General features: G+C 50.1%; 1 protein-coding gene across 1 annotated transcript; it reads left to right on the top strand.

The window, feature by feature from the left end:
• The first annotated feature begins 1,231 nt into the window (after positions 1-1,231).
• On the top strand, positions 1,232-15,508 carry ABHD16A (abhydrolase domain containing 16A, phospholipase). The gene is made up of 20 exons (XM_058733348.1): positions 1,232-1,437; positions 2,426-2,482; positions 3,181-3,247; positions 3,459-3,545; positions 6,614-6,699; positions 8,364-8,437; positions 8,597-8,719; positions 10,851-10,965; positions 11,058-11,159; positions 12,087-12,150; positions 12,568-12,617; positions 12,942-13,065; positions 13,519-13,623; positions 13,855-13,918; positions 14,172-14,228; positions 14,375-14,437; positions 14,581-14,657; positions 14,742-14,840; positions 14,941-14,987; positions 15,180-15,508. The coding sequence occupies exons 1-20, from the start codon at positions 1,306-1,308 to the stop codon at positions 15,261-15,263; spliced, it is 1,677 nt and encodes a 558-aa protein (XP_058589331.1). The 5' UTR covers positions 1,232-1,305; the 3' UTR covers positions 15,264-15,508.
• The last annotated feature ends 1,181 nt before the right edge of the window (positions 15,509-16,689 follow it).

Below are 16,689 nucleotides of genomic sequence, written 5' to 3'. Positions count from 1 at the left end.
CTCTAATAGTTCTTAATGTGTTATTTACTTTTAAAGGCTATTTACTTTTAAAGTAGTATATATGGCATATATATTTTTATATTTTTATTTTTTACTGAGAGAAGAGAGAGAGCACGTGAACAGGGGAGGGATGGGGGGTGTGTGGGGGGGTTACAGAGAATCAGAAGCTGGCTCTGCACTGACAGCAGCGAGTCCGATGTGGGGCTCGAACTTGTGAACTGTGAGGTCATGACCTGAGCCAAAGTTGTACGGTCAACTGACTGAGCCACCCAGGAGCCACTTTAATGTTTTTTTATTTTAATTCCAGTTGGTTGACATACAGTGTTATAATAGTTTCAGGTGTACAATATACTGATTCAACATTTCCATGCATCACAGGGTACTCATCCCAACAAGTGCATGCCTTAATCCCCATCATCTATTTAATCCATGTCCCCCCTGCCCCCGGTATTAGCTGGATGCTGATTACATCGATATACTCAAATGGTGCACTTTTATGTATATATGCTTAGTGCAATAAAAAGCTAAAGAATTTACATATAATGTAGGTGTAACGTACAAAGAAAAGACAAACCTGTCTATTTAATAACAGTATTACCATTTCAAAGATCCTCTATGCTGTGTTACACTATTCTAAATTTGCTCTTTATCTTGCACTTACTTGACCATTAAATTTTCTTTTTGAAACGGGGTGTCAGGTTGTATGTAATCTATGGCTTTCTTTTTTCCAGTCAGTACTACGGTTTTGAGGTTCATCTACGCTTAAGAACGATAATGTATCCTTTATTTTTTAAACCAGTATTTCACACACGTTAACAATACTGAGTCCTCCTATCCATATCCATGACTGCGACGTAGCTCTCCACTTACTCAAGCCTTCAGTTTACCTCTTTCAAAAACTTCTGTAATTCTTTTCATAAAATCTTGCATTTCTTTGATTTGATGTATTCCTAGACACCTTTCCTTTTCCGTTGCTCTGGTCAAGTGCTCCTAATCCTGCCTCTCGTTCCCACTTCGCTCGAGAGTCTGCCAATATTAAGGGACAGAAATAAGTGACCGGACTACACCTGATAAAGTTGTAACTCTCCGCGTTCCAAACACCTCCAACTAATTTCTGACCATCGCTCTACCCGTAGGTCCAATTGCCCGAAGCCCGTCTCAGGCAGCGCGGAAAATGTCTCCGTTCGGCACGAGGCGGAGCCGGTACGTGCTGACGTCAAGGGCACGCAATACCTTAGAGGCCGGGGAAGGGCGGGGCCAGCAGGGGGACCTGCTGCTGGGAGAGCAGCGGCCAGAGCGGGGGCCATGGCGAAGCTGCTGAGCTGCGTCCTAGGCCCCCGGCTCTACAAAATCTACCGGGAAAGAGACTCGGAAAGGGCCCCGTCCGGCGTCCCCGAGACTCCAACTTCAGTCACTACCCCCCCTTCCAGCTCCTGGGTGAGTCGAGTTCTCCCCTGGTCAAAAACATGGTACGGCCCAAACCCCTTTGCGGCCTTTGCTCCCCAGAAGCGCCCATTATTGGAAATCGGGGGAGCCTGGTTGTCAAGCCAGTTGTCTGCGAAGTGCTCTTTGTGCTTCCTGGGTTAAAGTCACGCCTGCGGACTGGCTGCCTCCTTTATCGCGGTTTGCCACCGCTTTCTCATTCCGACTACCACTCCTTGCTTTTTCCTCTCGCGGCCCCCCACCCTGTCTGTCGTGGTTCGTGCTGGTCCCATTTGACTCTACGTCCTGGAAGAGACCCTGCGCGGATTCGAGAGCTGGATGATTTTGCCGTCAAACTCTCGATTTCTTCCTGCTAGGTGCCTTCCCTGGTTCTGTTTTATCTTCCCTTTACCCTGGCCTTGAATTTCAACATGACTTGAATATGTCACGGACCCGCTGCCCCCCACCCAACCGCCCAACCTACTTTGGAGACCCCAGGGTCCCTGCATTCGTGAAAGCTGAGGGTGGTGGTAGGTTGTGCCCCTACACGGTCTCCACCTTTTTATTGGTAGTCTCAGATTATGTTTACTGTCCTCTACAAACCGTCCACCCTCAGCCACATTCTCTTCTTTAATCACCCCACTGTTATTTTTGTTCTTTCCCTCTTAAAGTTGTTATGGTGCCTTTCCTTTCTGCTGCTCTAACCCCTCTCCCCATATGCACATGCCCACAACCCATCTGAAACTGGGAGCAGAAATCATCCAGTGATGTTTTCACTTTTGCTCCCAAGTCCAGCCCCGTATGTGTTCACCGTCTGGGGTAGGAAATGAGGTTTGGAGTTGGGGTGGGGGGTGGGAAGAGGGGCTTCTGTGGGAGACAGGGATGTCCCAGGAGGGATAGCTTTGAAGGCTAGAACCAGAGGACACGAATCAGGGCTTTCAAAAGAGAAGGGGAAGGACTTGTCAATGGACACGGCCCTTGACACAGCCATCTGCTTTGGCAGGATACATACTATCAACCCCGTGCCCTGGAGAAGCATGCGGACAGCATCCTGGCACTGGTATGTCTGCCCTGCCATCTGGGACTACTGCATCTTTTCCGACCCACTTGCCCTCCCGAATTTTCTCCCCCGCAGCTTGGGAGAAGGCAGTGCCCCTGGGGGTGGGGGATGTTCTGGGCTCTGCAAGAGACTTCAACACACGGACGGACGTGCTGTCAAGTGCACATACTTGGCAGTCCCCTTTGGTGTGTGCATTTTTTTTTCTCTGGGGCAGCCTGAGCCCTGAGGAAACTGTGCTTACTTTTGGGACCATCTGCAGGTGCTGAGTCCTGTGGTCCCCAGTGACCTGTCCTCCCTGGCAACTAACCTCTTTGGCTGCAAAGACAGCTGTTTTCTCTGGCAGGGTTCCTATGGTGACGTTTGTGCATCTCTTAGGGACCAGGCCAGGCGCTGTCCTGAGTGGGCTGAGTGAAAAGGCTTGATTAACTTGAGTAGAAAGAGAAACTGGCCTTTCAATGTGATGAAATTATGTCTGGAGATGAGGAAGAAAACAGAACCCATACCTAATTTTACCAGCCTCTGTTATGCTCTGATACATTGCCTTTCAACAAATATTAAGCACCTACTGTGTCATGCACAGAATAGGTACTTGATATGATCTCCCTCAGGTTATCCACTTTGCTCAGAGGTTAGGCCTGGAAATGGCAGACCTGTGTGTGTGTGTGTATTGATTGCTTGTCCCCATCTCTCTGCTGCAGGCTTCAGTCTTCTGGTCCATCTCTTATTACTCCTCTCCCTTCGCCTTCTTCTACTTATACAGGAAAGGTCAGTGTGGTTTCAAAGGTGGTGGGCAGGTTGTTGGCAGCTGAGCTGACCCCCCCCCCAAAGAGGAGAGGGGACCTGAGAGGATGGCTTGGCTTCCCTCTTCCATCAGGCGTCTTCTTCCTCAGAGGGCATGGCTGTCCCAAAGAGAGGGTATGGGGTGGGGGTTGGGGCAGTGGGGAGAGCTTCTCATGTGATGCCTCTCCCCTCCCAGGTTACTTGAGCTTGTCCAAAGTGGTGCCGTTTTCTCACTATGCGGGGACACTGCTGCTACTCCTGGCAGGAGTGGCCTGCCTCCGAGGTAGGTTGAGAGGGAGCCTGGTTTGGATCTATCCCTCACTGGGTAAATATTTATGAAGTCACTTCTGCAAATACAGTTTTGTGTTGGGCCCTGAGGGGGAATAATTGGGAATGTTGAAGGCATGATCTTTTTCTTAAAGGGCGTGGTTGTAAGTATGAAAAGCTAATTGGCAGAACACTTTGCTATTATCTAGAAGAGATGCATATACCCTACAATAATTCCACATATGTCCGTATATATGTTTGTAATAATCCAAAACTGGAAACAAGTCCATGGCCACAAATAGTAGGATGGCAGGGAGTCTAGTTCTAGGGCAGAACACAATACAGCAATGCAAATGAACAAATTGAAGCTACACTCAGCAACACAGATGAGTCTCACAATTGTAATGTTGAATGCAAGAAGAAGACTACCAAGGGGCGCCTGGGTGGCTGACTCGGTTAAACGTCCAACTTTGGCTCAGGTCATGATCTCGTGGTCCATGAGTTCGAACCCTGCGTCAGCTCTATGCTGACAGCTTAGAGCCTGGAGCCTGTTTCAGATTCTGTATCTCCCTCTCTCTCTGACCCTAGCCCATTCATGCTCTGTCTCTCTCTCTCTGTCAAAAATAAATAAGCATTAAAAAAAATTTTTTTTAAAAGAAGAAGACTAACAAATGATGTATGCAGTGTGTTTCTACTTATGTAAAGTTCAAGAGGGACGCATATAGAAGTGGCAAAACACAGGCATGCTTATCTTGAAAGTCAGGAGAGTGATTACCTGGGAGAGGGAGGGAACAGGATAGGGAGGGCTCCTGGAGGGACGTGACTTTGTTCTCTTCCTTGACTAGGGTGATGGTCACAGGAATGTTTGCTTCGTATTTTTTAAACTGGATATATATTGGACACATGTATGTTATATCTCACAACTTAAAAATGAAGAGACAGTCCAAATCATTGCCCCTCGGCAGATGCATGTGAAGAAAACTGGGTGAGGGGATGCTTGGAGAGAGGTGGTAGGCTAGGAGCTGCATGGCTGCAGTCATATCCAGCCTGGGGCGGGGACCTTCTGCCTTCGATGTCCTGCCTCCTGATCTCCATTGGGGTGGGCTCCGTCATCAGAGAGGCGTTCCCTGACCACCTCTCCTAAAAGTAGCTTCCAGTCCTGGGTTTTGTCTTATTTTTAAATTTTACATATTTATTTAAGTTTTGTTTTTTTGTTTTTTGTTTTTTTTTTTGAGAGGGAGAGAGAGAGAATGAGTGGGAGAGGGGCAGAGAGAGGGAGACCAAGGATCTCGAAGTGGGCTCTGTGCTGACAGCAGAGAGCCTGATGTGGGGCTTGAACTCAAGAACTATGAGATCATGAGTTGGATGCCTAACCAACTGAGCCACCCAGGCAGCCCAAATTTTATTTATTCTTAATTTGGGTACATAAATTAAATATAGAGAAGTCCAGAGAACAAAGTGTCATGAACTAAAATGCTTATATTCTGTCATGTAGCTTCACATACTTTTTGTCAATAAAGTTCTTTTTTTTTTTTTTTTTTAATTTTTTAACGTTTATTTATTTTTGAGACAGAGAGAGACAGAGCATGAATGGGGGAGGGTCAGAGAGAGAGGGAGACACAGAATCTGAAACAGGCTCCAGGCTCTGAGCGGTCAGCACAGAGCTCGACGCAGGGCTCGAACTCACGGACCGCAAGATCATGACCTGAGCTGAAGTCGGACACTTAACCGCCTGAGCCACCCAGGCGCCCCTTGTCAATAAAGTTCTGAAGCATTGCATTCAGAGTTGGCATTCCTGTTGGAATCTTCCCCACTTCTGTGTTCCTCTTTCCCCAGAGGTAACCATTGTCACTTGGTGTGGTTTCTTTCCTGGTCCACATTTTTATCCTTTTATGAAAGATATACCTCATTTGATCAAATCTAAGCTGTTAGGAATTGTAAAATACATTCCAATTTCAGTTTTCAAATGTGAAAAACAATGCATTTTAGAATCTATGAAATATGGTAAGCATAAACCATCTATAGCCATTCATTTGTGCATTTTGCCTTTTTGACACAAATGGCATCACATTATACAAATCATTCTGCACCTTCCTTCATTCTTAGTATTGTCAGGGGTCTCTACCCTTGATAATAATAGCATTCTAGTTGATTCTGGTTTTCTTCTTTATATCACTTAATCCTCTCTGAAATGTTCTTGTTTACTTGCTTATTGTCTTTCTCCAGCCCCACCCCACCCCCAGCCAAAGTACTAGCTCTCCGGGCTGGGACCTGCGTGTCTTGTTTCCTGCTATCTCCCATGTCAGGACAGGGCCTGGCATATGACACCTGTCGGGTCAACGGAAGCAGAGAAGTCAGGGTTTGAGACTCCTTGGCAGTGAAGGGAGAGCAGATGTGATCGCCAAAGGGCCAGGTGAAGAGAGGAATGAGTGCAGTGTTGAGGATGGCTCTTATTTCAGAGAGGGAGGTAGAATGGAGGCAGGGGAGGAGTGGTCCAGGATTCAGAAGGTGGCAAAGATGGGCCCAGGAAGCAGAGGAGAAGGAGTCTCAGGGGACAGGAATAGTGCAGAGAGGCATAGTTGCAAGAGAGTGGGGATGGAGGAAGGAGACTTCGGATTCAGTGAGGAAGTGATTACGGGGCAAGAGCAGGAGCCATGAGGCCAGATGACAGGGAGTTAGACTATACAGAAGAGAGATGGAAAGCAAGCAGTGAAGAAGGGTAGCAGGGAAAAAAGAGACCAGTGTTCACAAGGGTGAACAGTAAGGTTGCATGATGGTGTGTTGCATGCAACAGTAAGGTTGCATGACTAGCAAAGTGAACATCTGGAATGTTGAGGGTTGCCAGCCTATAAAGAAACAAACTGAAGAAGCTGGGTAGCAGAACACTGAAGCCAGTTGCTAGATATGGAGGAAGGGGGTCAGCTCAACTCTCCTATTTCCCCAGACCCTGGGCCACCTGTTCCTTTCCCTCCCACCTCCCTTTCCAGGGCCTTCTCCGTGCCCATCTCCAATCCTCTTCCTGAAACTTACTCAGCTTGCTCTTCCCAGTTTTCCTAACACTGTCTCCTATCCTCTCTCTACCAGGCATCGGCCGCTGGACCAACCCCCAGTACCGGCAGTTCATCACCATCTTGGAGGCAACACATAGGAACCACTCTGCAGAAAACAAGGTAAGGGGTCCCAGGAAAGGTGCCAGACAGGTGCCCTGGCAGCAGCTTTCTCAGCTGCCTCTCCAGAGCACTGGGTACCAGCTTCTGTCAGGGCGAGTTGTGTTGCCACCTATGGCAGTAGGTTTTTGCTTGCACATTGCTATAGCCCTTCTCCCCTGTGCAAGTGAACTGTCCACCCAGAGAATTTTCCTCCCTACCACTTCTAACGGGATGTTCCACTAGAACAATCCTCCACCCTTCTCCCCTCCATCTGTAAGAATTGTCTAGATGTGGAAATATTCCACATCTTAGAAGGGGGTCTTCTCTCTGTCACAGCAGCTCGGTTCTGTAAGTGTTGTTTATTTCGGCTGTGTGCATTGAACACCATGCTAGTTTTGTTCAGGGATGGGTCAAGATGGACAGGTGTGTCCACTGTTATGCCCAGAAGCACAGCGTGGCGCCAGGAGGGAGAAAAGCCAGCGCATAGTGTCCTTGGAGTTGTGCCAGCCCAGCTGGTGCTGGAGTGTGATTATCTTTGAGAAGGGGCTTTGGGGCCCTATAAAGCTCTTCCCTGTTAGGGATTCCTGGGATCAAAGAGCTGTGACCCTACCATCACTGTGTTACTGGTTGTTCCACGCCACCATTTACAGAGCTATGTAATGATGCTCTACCACGCCGCTGTCTGAGGCATTTTGCTTACGCCCTTCCCAATCCTCACAATAGCCACACGAGGTGGCATTATTATACCTCTGAGGAAACAGGAAAAAAGAGGTTAAGTGACAAGCAGAGTCACAGAGCAAAGGAAGGGGCTGGTCTGGATTTGAGGCCTGGTCTGAGCAAAGCCTGCTTGAAATTTGCTTTTCTTCCATTTTGTTTTGTTTTGCCATTTACATTTTGTTACAGTGTTTCTGTTGTTCTTCCTTAGTCAAGTTATTTTTGAAAATGTCAAAAAAATTTCCTGTGACAGAAAATAAAAAGAGCTCTCAAAATAGAGCACTGGGGAGCTCTTAGGGTGAGGGAGGGGGTACAGCAGAGAGTCAGACACAGCTCCCGCCACCCTCAGAGAGCGCGTGGACAGACTTCGTGGGGTGACTGGAGGCATCGATAGCCTGGCTGGCATCACCAGCCCATGGCTGCCGAAGGTGAGAGAAGGGAGGTGGCTGTGAGGATGGAGCAGAGAGGGCTTCGTTCAGGAGGTGATTCCAATGCAAAGGAACCACTCACTGTAGACATTACTTTCCCTTGTTCCCTCTCACCCAACCTTAGGACAGTCATTTTGATCCTCTAGGGCAACATCATGTAAAGGACCCGGTGGGGGAAAGGGGTATGACCAGCCAACAGACCCCGCCCCCACTTCCTCCCTCAAAAGCACCAGCACCTCCAGCCACCCCTTCTTGGGGTGGGTCAGTTTTATATTTTGGAAAAGCAAAGAGTGTTGAGTAGTTCTTCTGCAAGCAGACAGGCCAGTTTTGATACCTGATAGGGTATCCTCTCTTGCCTGATTTTTCTGGCTGTGACAGAGCTTACCCTCTATGAACTAGGAGTGTGTTGACCTCGACTTGTCTCCCTATGATGTGTGGGGGCCAGTCCTGTGGATGAGGGTGCCAAGGGTGGGTAGGTGGGCCTGCCCCAATTTCTTAGTTTCCCTTTTCCTCCCCTCCTCTTTCTCTCCCTGCCCACCACAGAGGCAGCTTGCCAACTACAACTTTGACTTCAAGAGCTGGCCAGTGGACTTCCACTGGGAAGAGCCCAGCAGCCGGTGAGGCCCCAGTTCTTTCACTCCATCCTGCTCTGTCCTGTCCCACACCTCTGTCCCCATCTTGGGCCCCAGGGCCTCCTTTCCAGTGCCATCTCCTCATTCCTGGACCTCAGCTTGCTGCTTCTGACTCCAACCTCCCCTACATCTTTCCATCCTCAGGAAGGAGTCTCGAGGGGGCCCTTCCCGCCAGGGCGTGGCCCTGCTTCGCCCAGAGCCCCTGCATCGGGGGACAGCAGACACTCTCCTCAACCGGGTCAAGAAGCTGCCTTGTCAGATCACCAGGTGAGAAGCAGCAGGGACGAGAGGCCATCTGGGGTGGAGGGGACATCGGGTGAGGACTCCAGGACTGGGTGCTATGGATAAAATAGCTGCCATTTATTAGGCCTAGTGCTATGTATTTTGTATTATTTGTGATGGTTTTTAATCTACATTTATATGTGAAGAAAAGAGGCTCAGGGAGGTGTAGTCTCACAGATGGTGAATGAAGGGTTGGGATATTAATAATTCTGTCTGACACAAAAGCTCTTTTATTTTATTATTATTATTTTTAATTAATTAATTTACTTGTTTATAAATGTTTATTTATTTTTGAGAGAGAGAGCTGGGGAGGGGCAGAGAGAGGAAAAGACAGAGGTCCCAAAGTGGGCTCAGTGCTTACAGCAGAGAGCCCAGTGTGGGGCTTGAACCCGCGAATGGCAAGATCACGACCTGAGCCAAAGACAGATGCTTAACTGAGACATCCAGGTGCTGCTAAAATTTATTTAAGTAAGCTCTACACCCAACATGGGCCTTGAACTCACAACCCCAAGAGCAAGAGCCCCGTGCTTTACCGACTAAGCCAGCCAGACACCCCACAAAAGCCCTTCTAATGAGGCTGAGAGAGAACAATAAGGTTGAGAGTGTGGTGGAGACACATAGCCTTAGCTGGAGTGGCATCTGGTGACAGCTGTGCCCCTGACCTGGCCTCTCTACTCCTAGATTCTTCTGCCTTAAGCAAGCTACAATTTCTGCATCCATGAATAACGTACTTTATAGGATTGGTATGTTAAGTAGAGTAACATATTCAGAAGGGTTACTACTTTGCCTGGGTACTTGACAGCAAAGCCCAAGTTGTGGCTACTGATGATGTCAGAAGTGACAACAGTAAGCCTTCCTCCCTTACAGTAGAGCAGATGCTGTGGCAATTTTCTATTGTTGGGGGCTGGGAGGCAGTTCCAAGATACCAAGGAAAGGGATGGATTTAGTGATCAGTGTTGCCTGGGTGACGATTGGTCAGAGGGACAAACCACATTTGCGGTTTTGAGGGGATGCTGGACAGGGTGGTACATACCTGTTTTTTTCTGGGGACAAATCCTATTTCAGGATTAACTGGAAATGGTTAATTGTCTTTTTCAGATACCTACCACAGCTTATCTGTCTAGATTAGTGCATTTGTTCAGTAAATATTTATTAAGCCCCTCTTTGTCAGGCTCTAGCCACCTGCTACGTGGCAGAATAGGGCATATTGCAGAACAGAACAGTCAGGTCTCTGCCCTGGTGGAGTCTGCAGTCTAGTGTGGTGTATTTCAAACTACCGTCCATTCATGAATCTTGAAATCGAGTGAATTACAGCTGTCATTTTTTAAAGTATTACAGGGGGCCTTTAAATAAGTTGCATTTATACATTAACAGAATCATAGTTAATAATAACTTTACTTTGGGGTCCGTGTGTGGCTCAGTTGGCTGAGTATTTGACTCTTGATTTCGGCTCAGGTCATGATCTCACAGTCGTGAGATCAAGCCCCGTGTCAGGCTCCACGCTGAGTGTGGAGCCTGCTTGCGATTTTCTCTCTCCCTGTCTCTCTCTCTCTCTGTCTGCTTCTCTCTCTCTCTCTCTCTCTCCCCGACCTGTGCACGCACTCTCTCTAAATAAATAAATAAACATTTAAAAATTAAAAAGAATAGGGGCGCCTGGGTGGCTCAGTTGGTTAAGCGGCTGACTTTGGCTCAGGTCATGATCTCGCGGTCTGTGAGTTCCAGCCCCACGTTAGGCTCTGTCCTGACAGCTCCCGGCCTGGAGCCTGCTTCCGATTCTGTATCTCCCTCTCTTTTAATTAATAAGAATTACTTATCGCATATAGAAAATATTATCTCCTAAAATTTTCAATATTATAAATATAGATGTGTGTACTGGGCCACAATATAAAATGTGCATATTATAAAGGTTGTAGTAAAAAAATTTTTGAAGAACACCAGCCTGGTACATATATTACTTCATTATGTCCTGAAAGAGGAGAACAAAGCTGTAAAGGTCAAGAAACAAAACTGTAAAGGTCAGGGGTGAAGCAGGCCCCAGAGTCTCTGAGTGCTAGGGCTAGGATAATCCCTGGGTCCTACTGAGGTCAAGGGTTCGTTAACCCCATGTTCCCCACAGCTACTTGGTGGCGCACACTCTGGGGCGCCGGATGCTATATCCAGGCTCAGTGTACCTGCTCCAGAAGGCCCTCATGCCCATGCTGCTGCAGGGCCAGGCCCGGCTGGTGGAAGAGGTGAGGCCCCTGCCCCCACCCCACCCCCGATGGTCCTTCTCCCCCTACCAGGGATGTGACCTCCTGCCCCTCACAACATCTCCCCCACTCAGTGCAACGGGCGCCGGGCAAAGCTGCTGGCCTGCGATGGCAACGAGATTGACACCATGTTTGTGGACCGGCGGGGGACGGCTGAGCCTCAGGGACAGAAGCTGGTGAGAGGGAGCAGGGAGCCCAGCCCAAAAGTGGTGTGGGGAGAGCAGTGGAGGTTCTGGGGACCTCAGTTCTACAGCAGCCCTAAGAAGTACATCTGGGGATAATCCCATCTCCCACCCCACCCTCAAGACATGTTGCCATAGGAAAACCCTACCACAGGGAAATAGATGAAGTAGGAGCTGACATTCAAGGACCAAAAAGTAATTTTGTAATAGTCACCACTTAGCATTTATCACATAGAAGGCATATATTTAATCCTCAAAACAACCCTGTAGAAGAGGTACTATTTTTAGGAGAGCCCATTTTACAGATGATGAAACTGAGCCTGGGATAATTTTCCCAGACCACACAGTAAGTGAGAGAGCTGGGATTTGAACCCAGGTAGCCTGGCCTCCAGTATATCCTGCCTCCATGAGGGAGCCATGGAAAGAGCACTGAGTCAGCAGTCCAGGGAGCTGACTCCTGGTTCCGGCACTGCCCAGCTGCTATGAGAATCCATGCAAGCTCCACCATCTCTGAGTTTGGGCTCGGGGCCCCATGAAATTAAAGTTTATCTGACTCTAAGTCTGGGGCCCAGAGATGGAAAGTGATTGGCATGCCACACAAAAGAAACAGTCATGAAAAAAATAGACCCAAAAACTAGAAAGGAAAAAAATATCCATAGCCCCATTTCTGAGAGCTGTCCCCTGGTGGTCTTCCAAGGAAAACGACACTGCTGAGTGGTCGAGCAGTTTGTCTTCCTCAGTTTGCTAAGCTTTTGCATCCACTCTGCCTCTCATGCACCTTGTAAAATTAGAAGTTTCTATTCCCGTTGAAGACAACAGACCCTTTCCTCTTCCCTGTAAAGCTCCCACGTCCTGCCACACGGGGGATTTTCAGTCCCAGCTTGGCTCCTTCCCAGCCCTCCTTCCTGCTTCCTTCCGTAGGTGATCTGCTGTGAGGGGAATGCAGGCTTCTATGAGGTGGGCTGCATTTCTACACCTCTGGAAGGTAGGCCCAGGGCACAATACTCGTCTCTGCCCTTCGGAATTGAATGTCCCCACCTTCCCACACCAGTATAACTTCCCTGGGCCAGATCACCTTATCTGAGTGAGGTTTGAAATTCTCACATTTGGGGGGGGGAGTTTACTCCCCATTCGCTTTGCCAACCTTACATTCCCTCCCTTTGGGCTGTGTCCCTAACATTATGGCCTTCATTCTGTCCCCATGACATAATCACATCTCTCCCTTCTGCTGCCTCAGAACCTCTGGTGTCATCTCCCCATTCTGAGAAAGCTTGGAGTTACTCACCTCTAAATTTGGGGTTGTTTAGAGCTTCCATGTTGTGTTGGTCTTTCCCCCGGGGCTGGAGGTGGGGGAGGTGTGGGCCACAAGGTCATAGCCCCTCCTCCTCCTCCTGTGTTGCAGCTGGATATTCTGTCCTGGGCTGGAATCATCCAGGCTTTGCTGGAAGCACGGTGAGACACTCTCTGAAATCCCTTTCTTTTCCTGAATTTATGGTTATGGTCTGTCTCCCTCTGGTCAGCCACTGGAATTAGGAAAAGGGGTGTATATTTCTCTGGTGGCTCTCACTCATCTGTCACCTGGGTGCCAAGGGCAGGGAACCATGACGCCACCCCACAGTGAGAAGTGGCATTTCTGGAGAGTGCGGGCCCTCTCGCCACCCTTCTCTTCTGCACCCTCTGTCTCTTGTAGGGTAGCTCTGTGCTGGAAGCGTGCAAGTGGCCCATGAACCAGCCTCTGGTGCTAATCCATTCCTGCGTTTGCCCTTCTTCCTGCAGGGGGTGCCATTTCCTCAGAATGAGGCCAATGCCATGGATGTGGTGGTCCAGTTTGCCATCCACCGCCTGGGCTTCCAGCCCCAGGACATCATCATCTATGCCTGGTCTATCGGTGGCTTCACTGGTACCAGCCTACCCCCACCCTGGGCAAATTATGCCACCCCCAGCCCCTCAAAGAGCAGTAGGGAAATGCCCTGAGGGCCCAGCAGTGGGGTAGAGGCTTAAGGGAGGAGAGGACGGAGGAGGGATATCTGCGTGTGTCTGGAAGATGGTATCCTATTTGTATACGTTCACATTTCCTTCTACCTTATGCCCATTATGAAAAGAAGCAGACCAGGGTCCTGGAGGGGGGAGATCAGGGAAGTGAAGTTTTCCTCTACACGTGGTCTTCGATGCACTTTGATATTCTCTCTCCGTCTTCATACAGTGCCCTGGCCAAGTGAAGTGAGGGGTTAAGGGGGACCTGGGGCTAACCTAGTAGAGATGATTGTGTCAGCCTGTAGGGTCAATGGGACAAAGATGGGGTGGTGGGCAGGAGCCCCTCGGTCCTCACCTTTCTTCCTTGTTCTGGTACCAGCCACATGGGCAGCCATGTCCTACCCAGACATTAGTGCCGTGATCCTGGATGCCTCCTTTGATGACTTGGTGCCCTTGGCCTTGAAGGTTATGCCAGATAGCTGGAGTGAGTGCAGCTCCCAGGCCTGCCTTTCCAGGGAAGGGGTGGGCTGGAACTGGGAACTATTGTAACTGGAGATGGTTCCTTTTTATGTAGGTGGGGAGTGGGTCACCCAACGGGATGAAAAGCAGGAGGGCTCCCCTGTCTGGGGCCTTAGTTTTCTTTGTGAACAGTGGGGAACTATATGTTGTGCAAGGGCTTTGTCTCTGCCATCCCGTCACTCTGATCCCACTCTAGGGGGCCTTGTGACCAGGACCGTGAGGCAGCATCTCAATCTGAACAACGCAGAACAGCTGTGCAGGTGAGGGCAGGCCAGTAACCGGCGTGTAACTCCCTTCCCCACTTCCCCACTGTACAGGCTTTGCTGGGTATTCAAGCAGATCTCCCAGTAAGGCCAGAATGTGGGCCATGCCTGTTCTTAAATATTTTCTCACCCCTGAGTGAAGGGCTAGACTGTGGGGCCCTGCTATAGTAGGGGGTTAGGCTGCAGCCAGTGCAAGGGTGGGGTGGCCACTTGTCCCCTCTCCCTCTGAGCACCACACTGTCCTCTGAAGGTACCAGGGCCCTGTATTGCTGATCCGCAGAACCAAGGATGAGATCATCACCACCACGTGAGTGCCTGGGAGCCTCTGCCCTCCTAGATCCCAGATGTAGCTAGGAAGTTGCCCTTCCCACCTCTGCCCACCAGAAACCTAGGTATCCAGACCCTTCCTCCCCAACCTCCAGCCCCTCCAGTGTACACTGTTCTCACCCCCAGGGTTCCTGAGGACATCATGTCCAACCGAGGCAATGACCTCCTGCTGAAGCTCCTACAGTATCGGTAAGCGGGAGTGTATGTGCGTGCGTGTGTGTGTGCATGTGTTTACTGACACTGGCATGGCAAGGGAGGGAGGGAAGAGGGTTTAGGGATGAGGAGTGAAGAGAATTGGGTCCTGACCTCTCGTCCTGGTGCTCCCTCTGTAGGTATCCCCGTGTAATGGCAGAGGAGGGTCTTCGAGTGGTGAGGCAGTGGCTGGAAGCCTCCTCACAGCTGGAGGAAGGTGCAGGGGGACGCGGTGAGGCCTTTGGGTGGGGGCCTGGCCGGGCCAGGTCACTGACAAGCCCTCCTTTCTCTCCCTGAGCAGCCTCGATTTATAGCCGTTGGGAGGTGGAGGAGGACTGGTGCCTGTCCGTCCTCCGCTCCTACCAGGCAGAGCACGGGCCTGACTTCCCCTGGAGTGTGGGTAAGGACGTCCTGTGGCAGGAGGGGGTGTTGGGAAGAAGCCAGGAAGGAGGATGAATACCCAGATGTATGGCTCATGTGTGAGCGGCTCTTCTCCACAGGGGAGGACATGAGTGCAGACGGAAGGCGGCAGCTGGCCTTGTTTCTGGTGAGCTGAGGGGTGGCGGACAGGAAGGGGGTGCCGGGATGGCTAGGGGGCTTGGAGACAGGGGATACCATGTAAGCATTGGAAGTGGCAGCTTGTAGGGTATGGGAGGTGGTTTCAGAGGCTGTGGAGGTGTTTGGGGGTGCTGTATACTGCAGTGCTCTGCACCCCACCTGTCCTGCCCTCTTCCTTCAGGCTCAGAAGTATCTGCACAACTTCGAGGCCACGCACTGCACCCCGCTCCCGGCCCCGAACTTCCAGATGCCCTGGCACCTCTAGGGACCACAGTGGGACTCGTTCTGAAAGAGTGGGATAGGAGGAGACATGAGGAAGGCTCTTATTTGTGATTCTCTGTGTTCACGTTGCTATTTATAGTTTGTGGAAAGTGGGGGGCTGTCCCCCTTCTCACTGCCCTATTGCACGTTTCCCGTCATCCATCTGGCAGTACCTAACCTTCCCCAACATATACCCCGCATTCAGTGAATGGATTATTCCTAATAATTAATAAAAAGGTATTTTTTCTACAGGCTGGCTAATTGTGTGACTTTCCAAGTGTCCAGGAGCCTGGGGCCGGTAGTGGGGACAGCTGAAGCTGCAAAGAGCTGGGCTTTGGGGAACCCGACTCCAGCCGGCCAACTTAACCCTCCCCATCCCTGCTGTTCTCCCAGGCCTCCAGTCCCCAACCTGAGTTGTCCTCATGCCGTGGGTCCCCAAGCCTCCCCATTGGCTAGTGTGTCTAGTAGTATCACATGTGCAGCCTCCCCAGCCCGCGCCCCAGTCCTTCCTGCATAACCCTGCAGCCACTGTAGGAGCTCACGGTTGCCCCCTCTTTGCTAAGAGCTCCAGAGCTTTCACTTACAAAGTGTTTTCTAGTACCTGATTTCCCCTACTTGGCTCTTCTACAGATTTCCAGCTCCAACCTGCATGGCTTCACCTTAAGTATCACCAGTTTTCCTTACTCAGCTCTTGCTGTTCCAAGGGGGAGTGAGGAACAGCCCACTCCCCATGTCTTCTGCGGCAAACCCTGCACACCTCTTCACCGTGCCTTTGTCGCTCTCACGCATCTGTTGCAGTTCAGTGACAGGGCCTGCCAGGGACTGAGGCTTCCCAGAGCCACACTTCACCTTTCTGGACGCTGTTAGAAGAAAATCCCTAAGTTGAACCTGAGGAAATTGGCTTCCTGTAACTTCTGTCCTATTTCCAATCCTCAGACTTCATGGAACAGAATGAGTTTTCCTCCCACCTGTCAGTTTGTTGCCTGGCCACCTTCTTCTTGGGAAACCTCTTTTAGCTGAAACGCTCCCAGGGTTACCCTCCTTGGTCCTCTGTTTTGAACAATCTCAACGTGGGCAAGCAACAATGTTCTGATATCCTAGATAGCTTCTGGCTGATATCAGTGTCTCCTGGAACCCCAGGGCATGAAGCTCCTCCTCAGTCTCTGGGCAGGGGCTGTCTGCCCTCACCAGCTCACCAGCTCCTTCAGTGGGGGCATACTGAGTCTCCACTGGAAGGGTGATCTGAGACTTGTCAGGTGATATACCTGATAATTGGGGTCAAAAGAGAAGAGGTGGCCACAGCTCCAGAATGCTCCATCTTTAGCAAACACTGGAGAGTTGATACTGGCACTCTGTTCCTCTGTCCCATCCCAGGGGGCAAACAGGGTGGGGAGTGTGGAGCATGCTCCAGCTGGATGGTTCTGAACCTC

This window comes from Neofelis nebulosa, chromosome 6 (genome assembly GCF_028018385.1).
Source record: "Neofelis nebulosa isolate mNeoNeb1 chromosome 6, mNeoNeb1.pri, whole genome shotgun sequence".
Lineage (NCBI taxonomy): Eukaryota > Metazoa > Chordata > Mammalia > Carnivora > Felidae > Neofelis > Neofelis nebulosa.
Note: the sequence above shows the minus strand (reverse complement) of the source record. Positions and strands in the feature narration are given on the sequence as shown.

Excerpts from the sequence above, each read along its gene's own strand:
- ABHD16A (XM_058733348.1), top strand. The coding sequence starts at position 1,306 with ATGGCGAAGCTGCTGAGCTGCGTCCTAGGCCCCCGGCTCTACAAAATC. Across the intron at positions 10,966-11,057 it reads AGGCCCGGCTGGTGGAAGAG|TGCAACGGGCGCCGGGCAAA; the intron begins GTGAGGCCCCTG and ends TCCCCCACTCAG. Across the intron at positions 13,624-13,854 it reads GGTTATGCCAGATAGCTGGA|GGGGCCTTGTGACCAGGACC; the intron begins GTGAGTGCAGCT and ends ATCCCACTCTAG.